General features: G+C 35.2%; 1 protein-coding gene across 8 annotated transcripts in view; it reads left to right on the plus strand.

Moving 5' to 3' along the window:
• Positions 1-402: 402 nt before the first annotated feature.
• Positions 403-15,806, plus strand: part of Kcnc2 (potassium voltage-gated channel subfamily C member 2) — a 189,174-nt gene continuing 173,770 nt past the window's right edge. For all 8 annotated transcript variants that reach the window (XM_027928287.3, XM_027928295.2, XM_027928312.3 and 5 more), the window contains exon 1: positions 403-1,095. In XM_027928287.3, coding sequence (XP_027784088.1) covers positions 403-1,095 — 693 coding nt within the window. The remainder of the gene's footprint in view (positions 1,096-15,806) is intronic.

Consider the following 15,806-nt stretch of genomic DNA (forward strand, 5'->3'; position numbering starts at 1 on the left):
GTGCGTGGGGGGTCTGGAGAGGGAGGAGGGGTTTAGGGACTCAGGGTAGGTTAAAATTGACAAGGGATGAAGGGGTGGGAGGGTGGAGGATGAAAAGCTGAAGGAGAGATTAGAGCCCAGGGAATAAGGTGTGAGGCAGGCAGAAAGGTTTCATGGAAGGTCAAGAACACTTTTACTGCTATCTTCCTTCTCTGGAAATCTGGGAAAGGTGTGATGCAAGAGGCGGGGACAGGGCTGGACGCTTCTCTCTTGGGAAGGTCCTTTGCCCCTTGCCTGTTTGCTAACTCTGCATCTTGGGACTCTTGGGTTGGTGTGGGGGTGGGGGTCATGGTGTGTTTCTGACAGCGAGATCTTTAACTTGGCGCTGTGTTCGCCTCCCCCAGTCATGTCTGAGCCACAGAGATGGGCAAGATCGAGAACAACGAGAGGGTGATCCTCAATGTCGGGGGCACCCGGCACGAAACCTACCGCAGCACCCTCAAGACCCTGCCAGGAACGCGCCTGGCTCTTCTCGCCGCCTCGGAGCCCCAGGGCGACTGCCTGACCGCGGCTGGTGACAAGCTGCAGCCCTTGCCCCCTCCACTCTCGCCGCCGCCGCGACCGCCTCCGTTGTCCCCGGGACCCGGTGGCTGCTTCGAGGGCGGCGCGGGCAACTGCAGTTCCCACGGCGGCAGCGGCGGCGGCAGCGACCACCCTGCAGGCGGCCGCGAGTTCTTCTTTGACCGGCATCCAGGAGTCTTTGCCTATGTGCTCAATTACTACCGCACAGGCAAGCTGCATTGCCCCGCCGACGTGTGCGGGCCACTCTTCGAGGAAGAGCTGGCCTTCTGGGGCATCGACGAGACCGACGTGGAGCCTTGCTGCTGGATGACCTACCGGCAGCACCGCGACGCAGAAGAGGCGCTGGACATCTTTGAGACTCCTGACCTCATCGGTGGGGACCCTGGCGACGACGAGGACCTGGCAGCCAAGAGGCTAGGAATCGAGGACGCGGCAGGGCTTGGGGGACCTGACGGCAAGTCTGGCCGCTGGAGGAGGCTGCAGCCCCGCATGTGGGCCCTCTTTGAGGACCCCTACTCATCCAGAGCTGCCAGGGTAAGGCCAGAATTGACTCTTCTCAGCTGCTTCAAATTCCCCCAATTCCCTTTCCAACTTCTGTTCTTTTCCACCAAAGGCCTCTGGGATGAAGGGTAGAGAGAAGAGGGGCTCTCTAGAGATGAGTTTTTTAAGTTCATCTGGGGTAGGGTAAGGCCAGGGACCCTGGCCCCTATCTTCCCACCTTCCCCACCATCCACTCCTCTTCTCCTAACTCAAACTGAGATTTACTTTAGTAGATGGGACCTAAAGGGCACATGCAGACTTCTCTGTACAATTCTGGAACTTTGTCCTCCAACTAGTATCACCTTCACCTTGAGTGTTTTTCCTCATTCTTTTGTTCCAACTTTTCTCTTTAGCTTGGATGTCTCTAATTTCCTGGTCATCCTGATGTGACATTTTTCAGTGACCCTGACCCTTTCATATCTGACTCACCCAGGGCAGTGGCTCTAATTAGAGATCTAATCTGAGGACAGAGGAAGGGGAAATGGAATATATGTATGTGACTGGGGTGGAGGGAGGGAATACTAGAGAGTCATCTTGTGAAGACAATACCGTCTAACCTGTCTCTTCAAAAGGAGAAGAATTTGGTATTGAGATTACTTACCTCAGTGAGTTGACCTCTGAGATAGCCCACCTACTCACTGAAGCTTTAAGCCTCATGCCTTTCCTCCTGGGTGATATCTAAGTTCCTTATAGGTTGATCCTAAATACTCACTTTGATGATCCTATTCTCTAGGTCTGAGTGATTTAGATTGTAGGAAACTTTATTTTACTTTTTGTATTGTGATCCTAGCCTCAAGTCTTCTTCTCCTCCTCCTCCTCCTCCTTCTTCTTCTTTTCTTTTTCTTTTTTTTTGTTTCTAGGTTACGTGACAGCTTATATTTAGTCCTTGACACTCCCAATTAATTCTTCAAAATCCCATGAAGGGACTATAAAAGTAACCAATAATGATTTCTGCAGTTTAAAGGAAATAAAAGAAATATAAATAACCAAAAATTATACAGTATGTAATGGTTTTTAATTATATATGAGAACAGAGTACTGTACTTAGTTAAATCTTTACAATTGCTTGTGTCTAGTTTGCTTATACCACCCAGAAAAGACACCCCCTTGGGCAGAATGGGAATTTTCCCAGCTTTACTTTGGCTCTCTCCTAATTATTGTCTTTCTCTACATGTCAGAAATTCCTGCATCTTAAATATTATGAAGCTGTCTATCCACTAACATGTCAGAAAATGTACTTTTGATACCACTTTGGAAGTCTTCAGATGTGTTTTGTTTTTAGTGAAAAGTAGAATACAAAAGAGACAATTTAAAACATTGTTACTTTCTGGGATCTGGTAATTGAATGCATACACAAATTCTAGCATGTCTACATTCTCAAATTTGAATTTAGGATTAATACAATTTTGAAATCTTTCTTTTAAGACCATCCTATAAACTCAACAACAACAGTTTGCATTCAGAAAAATGTATATATTTATTTAAATTAAATCACAAGCTTATGACCCTTTTATCAGTGTTGTTTGGTTTCCAGATGAGCATTACGGTGTTCTTTCCACTTGGTTGTTAAAAAGATAATCTGAATTTGTTTTCAGGTTCATCATGTGGTTTTTTTCCTTCTTCTCCAGATTGTGTGCTATAAAAAAGATGGAATGTTTTATTATCTTTCCTCATAAAATAACATGATATTCTCAAGTTTTATGTTATATTTTGTTGTCATCAAGTTATATAGGTGTTCAGCTTTATCATTGCTGTGGAGTTTAACTCTATTGATTATTGATCAACAGTGTATACCATTGACTTGAAAATGTTTGTTTTTTAAAAATCTTACTTAGATTTTAATATAATTATATTGAGGATTTGGCCTGCATCTATTTTAGATGAGGAAAGGACATAGATTTTAGAGATTAACACAGATTACAGATCAAGTGGAAGCAAAATCAGCTAAAAATCACTAACCTGAAAAATGTTTTCAAAGCCACCTCGTCACCTTTAAATAAGTTATTTTTATTTTGTAGATGAGGTAAATGAAGGCTCAGATGTTAAGTGATGGCCGACATCAGATATCAAATTAATAGCAGAATCAAATTTATTCAAGAGGTCTCATGATGCCCTTTCCAGTCTCTTTCTACCAAAATCATTGATTATAACTGACTGAATTGTGAAATCTCTGCAGACGGTATTGCTGTTTTGATTGGCACATAACATATTCACTAGAGTTCAAACTTTGGAAAACTATAATTTTTAAAAATAGTATTCTAGGAGTTTGGTGAAATTTTTACCTTGCTACCCAACAATAGAATCAATATATGGGATTTGATTAAACTTCTTAAAATGAACCCTTTTTGAAATTTCCATTTTTATTGACCAGTCTGTTTAATGTTTTGCTTTCTTTTGTGGGTTTTGTCTTCAGGATATCCTTTTTCAAATAACCAGAGAGTTGTCTAAATCATAAGACATTATTCTATTTAAGAGTGAATTAATATATTTTATATCATCACTTGCAGTTCAGATGATCTGGCTTAATGTTATCTGACTACTTTGATAAATAGAATTACATTGGGAGGTCATGGGATGAAATTATATTTTTCATGAACATGATTCTAGGAAACATAAATCAATTTTCAAGTGGTTTGCTTCAACTATGGGCTTACTGTCACCAGTTTCATCCTTTTTTTTTTCACTAGACACTGAACCATATCCCTAGCCCTATTTTGTTTTTTATTTAGAGACAGGTTCTCACTGAGTTACTTAGTGCCTGCCATTGCTGAGGCTGGCTTTGAACTCCTGATTGTCCTGCCTCAGCCTCCAGAGCCACTGGGATTACAGGCGTGCATCACTGTGCCTGGCTACAAGTTTCATTCTCAATAAAAGTCATGTATTTACACTTTTATAAACTTTTTAAAAACTTTTCTTTACATTAGCTCATCTTTTATTGAAATACTTGAATGAACAATATTAACAGTCTGAATTACTTTTTTAATTGTTGAATGTTTCTTTATTTTCTTTCTCTTTTCCCAATATTGAGAAGAAGATTCATTTATCTATAAAATAGGTGTATTTTACTTCTAAATTTCATGACTTAAACTGTCAAATTAAAACACTAGTGATAGGAACTGGATATTTACTTCAGCTCTACAAAACTGAATTTTTGCCTTTTGGTAGTTGGCATATCTCCTTCTATGGCTTTTAATTTATGGTGTAAATACATATTTGAGAAGTGTAAATTGTTCTAGTTAATTTGGTAAAAAAAAGTTTATATTTTATACTTACGATTCTTATCCTTAAGAATAGTATTCAAAAATAGAATTTTCAAAAATATTCAAATATAAGTTGTCATGGAAACCTGTTGTGGAGAAAATGAGATCAGGAAAGAAAGGAGAGATTATTCTGTTGATCCCAGTGATGATTTTTTACAAGTAGTAAAAAGCAGGGATGCATAGATGAATCTGTAAAGATGTATGTATGCACTATATGTTTCCAATTTAATATATAAGTTTTAGAGAAGGTGGAGTTTCTGTGTGCTTTTCTCTGAAGACCCACTGTCTTAAGTAAGACTGCAGACTAGGCAGACATTCCTTGATAGAACTTCCTGATGTTTTAGAAGTTAAAAAATAGTATGATTATGAAACACTACAACCAGAGACTATTTCAAAGATTTTGTTCCTTTTGTTAAAGAACTGAGAACAGGTATGAGTTTCTCTTTTCATTTATTTTCTGTAAGAGAAGGAGTTGACAGAGTTCTGTTCTAGTTTAAAGTGTGACTCTTTTTTTTTTTTTTTTTTTGGTGATTTAGGCATATCTTTGACTACCAGATAGAGCTTTCAGTTTCTACTTTCAGAGAGCATTTTAAAATAGGAAAAACAAAAGTAAACTTTCATGGATTTGAAAACATTTAAGATCTGGATTGTGCATGGGTCTAATTTATTTCACATATGTTCCCCTGACCTTTATCCAATGTACATTACTGCACACTGAACAGTCATCCTTAACCACATGTGGATTGCAATGATGAATCCATCATTTTTAAAAATCTTGAAATATTCATTTTATTATCATTTTAGATTGCTTCAACTTCACTGTTTTACTAAAATATATTCCCTAAAAGCTCTTAAAATTTAAATTCAATATCTGGAATTGGATTCCACATTTCAAATATTAAATTTACTTTTATGGATCACATTTACCTCTTCCCCAAACCAAAAGAAATTATCTAAGTAACTGATAAGTAGCATTAAATGTAATGTTTCATTTTGAAAAATTATAATAAGGTAGGGGTAATTTGCATCATATGTTAAAATTAAAGAAATGAAACATTACTTTTTATTTTATAAATATTGCTCCAAATAAAGGAATTAATTGAAAAATATAGGTAGTCATAATAATTTTTTGTCAATTATAAAAATTTTAGAATGGCTTTTTATTCAACAAATATTGGTTTGCAGTCACTTTAGACTAGAAATTGTGTATATTAGCAGGAATGCATGGAGAAGATATAGGTGCTCTCAATAACTGCACTATTTTATTTATAATAAAACATTTCCTAAATACAATATTGATTGAATTAAAAAAATAAAACAAAATAACTGCAAACAAAATTCCAGAGATATTAAAGATAAGTTTAGCTCAAAAAAATCTTACACAGGAATATTGTCTGACAAATACAATCAAACATTCATATTAGAAACAGTGGTGTGAAAGTACTACTGGTCTCTATTATAAAGGGTTAAAGCTCTTTTCATTTTTTGTTTTTCCTCTTCTTCTTAGTTGATTTGTGATCTCTGACACAACTTACCATCTGAGATTCATTTCTTCTTTGGGTTCCTACTCACTTCACTTTTCTCCTATGAGAAAAAAGGTCTTTTCTTTTCATCATGGTTCAATTCCTTTTCCTCCATCAACCTCTTACACATTGATATTTTCCTGGGTTTAACCTGTGATTCATTTGTTTCGCATTCTAATGTATAACTCTTCGGGTCAAGTTCATGCACTATGGTTTTCAGTGCCAACTGTATTTTAATTACTCCTAGTCCTACTCTTCCAGCTCCCGTTTCTCTTTAGATCTGTTTGAGCAATGTTGTGCATATAGGGTCAAATTTGTTCACCCTTATGTTGCATATCTTGGTGCATTGTAGCACTATTTCTTCCTGTAACAAAGGTAGAAACCTGGGCCTTAATCTACCTTTCTTTTGACTCACCTTCCCCAATTTTTTTGATTGAAAAACCCATGCCTTATCTATTCCTGTTATATTAATATTGCCACATATTCTTTACTCCAGTGTCTTTGCTTGAGTAAGAGTTCATTCACATACCATTCAAATTCTTGTTAACAGCCCATATCTCTAGGCATCAGTCTATTCAGCTATTTTCAAACTCCTAAATTCATCTTCCTGACATTGTTGCTAGAATAGTTTTCCTTAGTTAATATCTTTAATTGTTATCAAAAATTTGAGAATAAAATTCAAACTCTTTAATATGGTAAATAAGACCTTTGCTACATATGTCTTGTCTTCTTCTCAAACTTCAATGTCTCATTACTTCTTTGAAAAAATTAATTAGGTGATATTAAATTGACAAATAATGGCAAATCTGGATAGATCAGTCAGTAGAGCCTAAGACTTTTAATCTGAGGGCTCTTTGAATCTTTAAAAAGTAATTTGTAAGCTCTCCTTTTCCAATATGACGAAGACTATACTTACACCAAACAATTAAACCATTCGGGGTATGACTAAGTTTTTAAAATTCCTTTGATATGAATAGCAAACCATGGCCAACCCCATGACTATTCAAATCCAAGATTAATATGCTTGGAAAGAGTCTGCTGTAATAGTCTGGTGTATTTTTATTTGCCAAAGAAGTATCTAAGTGTCTTTTGACCTTTTCCAGGCCACTAACGGTAGAGTTCATAAATAAATTTAATTCTAATTAAGTTAATATATCCTGAGCACTGAGTAGAATCAGAGAACACCTTATTCTCAGTCAAAGACCCAAGTAATTTCAATTGTCAATTGTATTTTCAGTAATATATTTGATCACACGGTAGGTGATCTGATCTGTTTATTTCTGGGCATTAGGCATGCCAAAGGTGAATGCAACTGGGCAGATTAAGTCTGACTTCTTTTCTAATATTTTGCTAAGAATATATTGATAGTCTTGAGTTGATTAAATTAAATGCATGACAAGGAAATTTTTCTTCCTTGTCAGAAAGCTCATTTCCAAAGCAAAGGAAAATAGGGAAATGTATAATTTTATATAAAGATGCAGACCAACCCTTCCCATTTGAAAATGTATATCACTATCATTTATTTTTACTACTACAAATAAAGTAAATGTGATTTTCAAGTCTTATATTTTTAAAATTTCTGAGTCATATACTTTATTTTTTATTATGGCAACCTTTAAAAATATATCTAAATGAAATAGGAAACAGCACTAAAGATAAACACTGGTCTCCAGAAGGAAATATGTAGTGGCAAAATAGTCTAAACAATAGTCATCAATATATTACACAAACTTAATTCTGAGTCATGAAAGGATTTTTTTCCAGAAAAGCAGTCAATGTATTTTTTTTTTATGACAGAATAGCACTGCTTTATACTTTCCTTACAGGTTAAAAAGATGGTAATTAATATTAATTCTTTAGGTAGTCAATATTCTCACAGATGATGAACAAAATGTAGGTATTGAGAGGAGGAAAAAGCAAAAGTAGAGAATATATGAAAACAGAACTGGGAAAAAACCCACCTGAATTGGGACCCTTGAGACCTGTGCACCAACCCTGATGTCAACACTCCTGAATGACCTTGGAGAATTTATTTCATTTTTCCCAAGTCTTGATTTCCTTTGTCTTGAAAACATTTTTTTAAAATGGAGATGACACTAGTCTCCAGAAGGAAATATGTTGGACCAGATAGTATCCAAACTTCTTTTTAGCTCTCGAATGTGAGATAATTATTGCTAAAGATCCTAGGTGGTGCTAGGGAAGGAACAACATGTCCATACCCATCTTGATTGCACTCTGAGGACCATCACACTAATAATGTAAACCAGAATTGATTTTTTTTTTCATTTGTAACTTTCTGCCCTTTTCTTCCCTACAGCTGTTGGGTAACTGCTGTTCTGGTTACCATAGAAACAGGTTAGCTCCTAGCTTCCTGTTTCCATTGAAAACAGCTCTCTCTTAACCACATATTGATCTCAGGAAATCATTTTGCTGTGGCTATGTTATGAAACCCATAAAGATGATCAGCTCTGTCATTTCCTAGGTCTAAGATTCAGTGCAGGTGTACATCCATCCACCCACAAGGGTAACTGATTAGATAATCTCAGTTTTATTTCCATTTGAAAAGTGCCTTGTCAAAGACACCATCCTTTTCCCCTTCCCATATTTTATACAGAAGGGAAAGTCTTATTCACTTCAGGATTTACAGATATGCCTAACACATTTAAATGTTTACAAAATAGTGTCAAATTATTCAGCTCTAATCTCATAACCCAGTCTCATCAGAATAAGCCTAGAGAATAGTATACTGTCTAGCATGCTTCATAAATTTTAAGTTTTAATGTGCTCATTAATGACTATTTCAAAATGAATATGTATGTGTATTGTATAGTGCTCTATATTTCTCTTCTGAGAAAATAGTTTTTCTATATCAGGGTATATGTATCCATATAAAAAGATATATTCACTGTCATAACATAGATACATACTAGAGGAATAAGTTTATAAAATTTGTATATGAATAAGAGATGGAAGAGACTTGTGAGAATATGGATTAACATTTTGATTAAGAACATTAGTATGTATATGTGCTTGTATTACATATATCCAAAATATAAACTGTGTCAATGAGATTGGTGACAGGGATATATGATAGGGTTTAGTGTTCATGAAGATAAGCATCAGAAGGAAACTGGCAATCTTCTGGCATAATTGTCTCAATTCAAAGAGAATTGAGGCTCAGCTAGTTAGTGACAAGGCAGTGCTAGAATTTAGATCTTCTGACTTTGGGCTCAATGTTTTCCCTTCCAATCTTGATTACTCAGTCTAGACTGTGTTTAATGTTAAGCACATATATTGGAGCAGTTGGGAGGCAGCAAGCATGTTAGGAATAGTTAGGGTAGGCTCCGCTCTCTTCCATGTTTTATTGTTCAACAATGTCAGGAAACTGTTATTATTTTAGGTGTATTCTTTATTTCCAGATCCACCTCCTGATGCAGTCTTCCAGAGCTGCCTTCTCCCCAGATCTATATCTTATTGTCTCATAGCCTTTAAAGTCTTAAAGCCAACCTGCCCAAGCACTTCCCCCCACCTTTTTTCCCCCTTAGACTGCTAATCCTTCTGAAAGAATCTACAGAGACTTCTTAGTTCCCAAACTAAGCCATGTGCAATAAGTTCCAGGAGATATTTAAATAATTAAGAAATTATACCTATCTTATCCTTCATGTCTTTGCATTTATGTCTTTTACAATGTTTTTTTATTTTTATTTTGTTTGTTGTTAGTATTATTATTAATTTTGGTACAGGGGATTGAACCTAGTGTGCTCAACTGCTAAGTCACATCACCAGCCCTTTTTAAAACATATTTTATTTAGAGACAGGATCCCACTAAGTTTCTTAGGGCCTTGCTAAGTTGCTGAGGCTGGCTTTGACTCATGATCCTTCTATGTCAAACTCCTGAGCCACTAGGATTACAGGAGTGGGCCACCGTGTTCAGTTTTTATTTGATTTTTTTGTTTCCAAGATTTTTTTTTAAAAATTAAGGTAATCTGAGTTCAATTTATTAGTGATAATGAGTTTTAGAGAGCATTGTCTTTTCAGGTGTAATTAACCAGGTCATGGTGGGATTACATGGGGACAACTGGTGAATTAGAGAAATATGTTTGGAGCTATAGGATATCTGTAAATGAAGTTGGATGTGTTGTGAGGTCAGCGTATACAATGCTGTCAAACTTCTCTCTGAACTTTTTTTTAACAGTTAGTAGAAGGCAGTATAATGAGAAAGTAAAGCAGTGGTGTAATTTTGGGACTCTCAGTGTGCATTTTACAGGATTCAAAACAGAATTCAGGGCAAAATGTTATTGGCAATATTTAAAAAAATTACTCCATGATTGTTGCAGTCACAAGTGACTGGTCTTTCTTTTCTCCTCAATCTGATATTTCTTTAGTTCTTTGTGTGTCCAAAAATGACTTAAGATAACTTAAATAGTATCTTGTTCATTCTTCCTGTGAAGACCCCAGTTGGTGTGCTATTAGATCTTGGAACTTTGCCATTCTTCATGAATCTGAATGTATTATTGACATGATTAAAGACTGGAACAAAAGCCAAGATAGTCTGTTTTGAAAGATTTTTCTATGATTTGGTTTCAGCAATAGAAGGAAGATTTTTTGTTTTATCTATGGAAAGAGACTTAGAGACAATCAACTACCAACTTTCAATCACAGACATTCTTTTATTTTATACCAACATTTTGTCCATGTTTCAACAATATATCTTTTTATAAAAATTTTTAAAATAAAATTATCAACAAATTAAAATAATATTAGTTCCCATTTAAAGGTACTTTTTTTTTTTTTATAAATTATGCTTAAGTGAAATGACTTGGACCAATACAAACTTATTTTTTGAGTGCTTTGTCCAATGAAAAAGTCAGATCTTATTCAGATTTCATGTAATATTTATGCCTCCATTTGCACATTATATAGCACATTCAAATACAGATTGTTTATTTTGGTACTTTTAAGTTTACTGATTTAGGATAAAATATTATTTGCTAAAAGTGAACATTATGTAGTTATTAGAAATGGCCTAGTTATCATAGCAGGAATAAGCTTTTTATTAATGTTGCTATATTAACTTTGGATAAAACCAGTAACAATAGTATTTAAGAAAAAACTATAGTTATTACATTTTAGCTTAGTATTTAAGCTGTCCTACCTACTACCATTAGGCTTCTTGTGGTGAGCAATGACAGGGCAGTTATAAAAGTTATTAGAATATCTTTAATGTAATAACCTGTTTTTCAAGTAGATTGAGTAGGAAGTGCACAGAATTTAACCTTAAATGGTTCTTGTCTGTGCAAAAAGAATAAAAAATATCAGTTACCTTTGAATTTTTAAAGTTTTTAGAACTTTATTATTAGTCCTGAAGGAATCTGTCTTAGTCATATAATATGTGTAGTGGAAGGTTCAAGTTCAACAAGTCTTGTCTGTATCATGGTGGATAAATGTGGGTGAAATTAGTGTTCATCCCTAGGTTCATAATGGTGTTATCTGTGCTTTGATATTCAGAGTACAATTCTACAGATTCAAAATTCAAGCAAACTATTTTAATACACTGCTACTAGTGACATCAAACATATTTTAATACACTACTACATTTTAAAGATATTCAAAGTGTCTCTGCCTTAGTACAGAAGCAAGGCTGACTTTAATTACTTATCTCAATTTTCTCTGTTTGTCTGCTGTTAGATATTTAGTTGTATCATGTATGTACTATTGGATCTCTATTTTTTTTTAATTTAGTAATTATTTTTGAAATCTGTTTCTTTTTATGTTTATATGTCATCAATTTAATTAATCTGTGATTCATCTGTCTTAGGAGGCTTCTTGGTGACATTTGTTTTCTAGAAGTAAATGCAGTTGTGCTTGACATTATACTTCAACACTGGGTGTCTTTATTAACATAGCCTTTTGTCTTTCCTCTAGTTTGGATTTCATTAATTGGCTGATGAAATAGCATGTTCTTGTCAAGCATATGTACAGTTCTCCCTTAATTAAACAAACTGGGAGTGAACCAATCATCAATGATTCTAATACACTTGAATATGTCAGTTCTGACAGTTACTGATCTCCAACTGTTGGCCAGTTCTAGGTTATGTAATAAGAATACAAAAAAAATAATATTTGCCATTTGGCTTCAGAGCACTTGAATTCTGTAGGAAAAGAGCTATAAATCCATAGTTGTAATGTAATACAGATAACTGGTGTTGGGTAGACACAAAGAATAGGGAGGAACTGACTCTTATATAGAGTGGATGACATTTTAGTTATCTCCCAGAAGATACCTGGGCATTTCCCAGCAATCAAGGGAAGATCAACAGAGTAGTGAGTAAACATGGAGGCTTGACAGAGAATATCATGTCATGTAATCCATGTAGTAGACCAGAAGTTAGAGAGTACAGTAAAGGCAGATGAATGAATTGAGAGGTAGAGAGAGTGGAAACTGAGAGCAAAAGACTTGCTGGGCTTATAAATAAGATTTCCTGCTGAGATGTAAGACTCTCCATTAGTACAGAACTGGATTGTTCTTTTCAGTTTTTTTAGAATTAGCAGTTTCCATCTAAGTATACCTAATTAATGATTAGCCCTTAGGAATGGAGCTGGCCATCTATGGACTAATACCTCCCAAACTATGAGCTCTCAAACTTTTCCTCCTCTACAATTTTCTGGTTGGTTCTTTTAGTCACAGTGTTATTGCACAATAACAAGTTACTGAAGTATTAGTGGTCCTCTCTCCAAGAAATGCAGGCTTTGTATTACAACTACTTTTGTTTAAAGTTTAAGAAAGTAATATTTATTTTTCATAATGTCTACAGAATAAAATGGACTCAAATGTAGTATTCTATATGGATTTCAAAGCTAGAAACTATAATTGAACTAGGGATTAAGAAGTGGCAATAGAAATTTGAGGTTTAAAAATACTCATTAGAAGTCTGCTTAAAATGAAACCTCCCTTTAGAAAAGTCTAGGAAGGAGTAAAACTAATGAAGAAGAAAAAGAAAAATGAAAACAGGTATCAAAGAGTTAAACTGGGAAGAAGATGGTACCTTCAGATTTAAGGCAGTGTAATTCCTTCTAAAACACAAGCACACTACACTATTTTCTTGTTTAAAAAGCCTTTGTCCTTTCCCTTTGTGTACAAACTAAAATTCACATCCCACAGCACGACTTTTCAAAACCCTGTTACTACTTATATTCATAGTCATCGTTCTTAGAACTCCACACCAATAATATAGTTTAATTCTAACTACATTTCCCTCCATTCTTGAATATAGGGAATGTATTTACATTGTTGTGTATTTTCATGTACTATTCCCACAGTCTGGAATGAGTTCTTCTCTTTGGTTCAATTGAGTGACTCAAACATGTTTCAGTACCCTGCATGGCTATCAAATCTTATTTAACACTTCTTTAACTTTCTTCAAAGCAGTTAGTTTCTTTCTCCAAGTTTCCATATCATTTTGGAGACATGATATTGGAACACTGAATAAATTGCCTAGGTCTGCCATAACAAATCACAACAAACAGATTATCACAAATAGGAGACTTAAAACAACAGAAATTTACCCTTTAATATTTATGGAGGCTGCAAGTCTGGTATCAGTAGGATTTGTTTCCTATGGAAGTTCTGAAATGAAATCTGTTTCGGGGCTTGCTGCTAGCATTTGGTGCTTACCAGCAATCCTTGACACTTCAAGCCCTCTCTTTACATAGCACTCCCTCGAACCCTGCTTAGGCTTTCAGTTTATGAGTCTCTATTTTCTCTTCTGATAAGGACAATAGTTATTGGATGAGAGTTCATCCTAATCTTAGGTCTCTATCTTAATTTAGCTAATTACATATGTAAATATCCTACTTTCAACTAAGATAATATTCTGAGGTTGGGGGTAAACATGAAGCTTGAGGAAACTTATTTAACCTCATAGGCTGAATTTTCCATTCTTGTAATATAATTGTCAAATAATAATTATGAATCCCAATCCTAATAAAATATGAAATATCTTTCTTATTTTCTGGTTTCTCCTTTTCCATATCAGTACTTACTACTAACTTAACAGGTAAGATGTCTTTTTGAATCTTTCTGAAGATATGAATTGGTCAATTTTGAAAATTTTTGTGACATTAACTCTAATTCCTCTCTGAACATGCTTTTTGATTTGTTTACCTTGGTTCTTGTATTTTATATTACTGATTGCCCTCAATATCTTTTCCTTCGAAAGAGGGTGTGGGTGATGATAGTATAGTGTTTGAAGGTTATCAACAGGATCATCCAGAAACATGGGATATCCTCCAGGATGGGTGCATAAAAGCACATGGGCAAACTTGGGAGTCCTATGGAGGTCTAAGAAAAGAATTTATTTGGGACAGACTTTATAGTGTTTATAGTGTTTTAGTCAATGTAGAGTTTTCTTTTTCTCCATTCACTTTCAGGAAATCCAAAGGTAAATTAAAGTGTGCTCCACTTTTCTCTGTCACATCAACATACCTAATTAAGAACTGTATTATTTTCCTTACTTTATTTAGAGAGCTGTTTTCCAGGACTGTAGCCTGAGGACAAATTTATAGCCAGCCACTAAAGGAAGTGTGTGGGGGCTCCTGAGCTGTTATCCTACCGCCAGCTCCCTCTCCTAGTGCCTATCGATTCTGAATTTGAGGTTCCTCTAGATTTCTTTGGGAAGAAAAGGCCCAACCCCAAGAAATGTTCTCTCCTGCACCTATTATTGAATGACATTACTCTACTCTCAAACCTGAGTCTCCACTAGTCAATCCTATTTATTTTACATCTCAGTATTTTTTGGTTCAGAGATATCAACATTTCTTGCTTTTTCATCCCTGTGATATTTTTCATCAGTTTTAATGAGATTTAGGTAAGAAGATAAGTTTTTTTTTTTTTTTTTAGCTAGAATTTGATTACAGCTTTGTATGTAGCTTAACAGAAGATAAATCCTGAGAAATGCATCCTATAGGCGATTTCATCTTTGTGGGGAGATTGTAGAGTATATACTTATGCAGACCTAGTTGGTACAGCCTGCTGTATGCCTAGTCTGTATGTTACAACCTGATTCTTCTGGGCTACCAACCTGTACAGCATGTTAGTGTACTGAGCATGATAACCATCTATAACACCTTGGTAAACATTTGTTTGTCTGCACTTATCTAAATATAGGAAAGGTATAGTAAAAATATAATGTAACTCATAAAAGCTTGTATACCTGCATAAGCCACTTACAAATGGAGTTTGCAGGGCTAGAGATTGCTCTGGGTGAGTGTGTGAATGCTGGTGAATATGAATGCCTGGAACATTGCTCCATCAACACTGCATACTTACGCTTCACGAAATTTATGAAATATATTTTTCTTCAATAATAAGTTAAACTTCACTTATTGCAATAGTTATTTTATAAATATTTTAATTTTCAAACTCTTGACTCTTAGTAATAAACATTTAGCTTCAAACACAAACACATTGTATAGCTGTATAAAAAGATTCTTTCTTTATATACTTAGCTTGTAAGTTTATTTTTCTTTTTAAATTTTCTTATTGTGTTTTTTTCTCTTTCCAAAATTTTGCTGAAAACTAAACACATACATTAAGCTAGTCCTCCACAGGGTGAGAAACATTAATATCACTGTCCTTCCAGCTCCACATCTTGTCTCACTGGGAGGTCTTCAGAGGCAGTAATACATATGGAGCTGCCCTTTCTTATGACAACAAGCCATGGTAGAGTATAGTATAGGAAGTATGCAAACCAGTAACGGTTTTTATTATCATTATCAAGTATTATGTACTAAATGTAATTGTACATAGAGTACTTTTATAAAATTGGCATCACAGTGGCATCACTGTCACCACAAACCTGAGTGATTGTGCTACCATGTGATCATCATGACTACAGTATTGCCATCAATACTGGTGATTCAA

This window comes from Marmota flaviventris, chromosome 3 (assembly GCF_047511675.1).
Source record: "Marmota flaviventris isolate mMarFla1 chromosome 3, mMarFla1.hap1, whole genome shotgun sequence".
Lineage (NCBI taxonomy): Eukaryota > Metazoa > Chordata > Mammalia > Rodentia > Sciuridae > Marmota > Marmota flaviventris.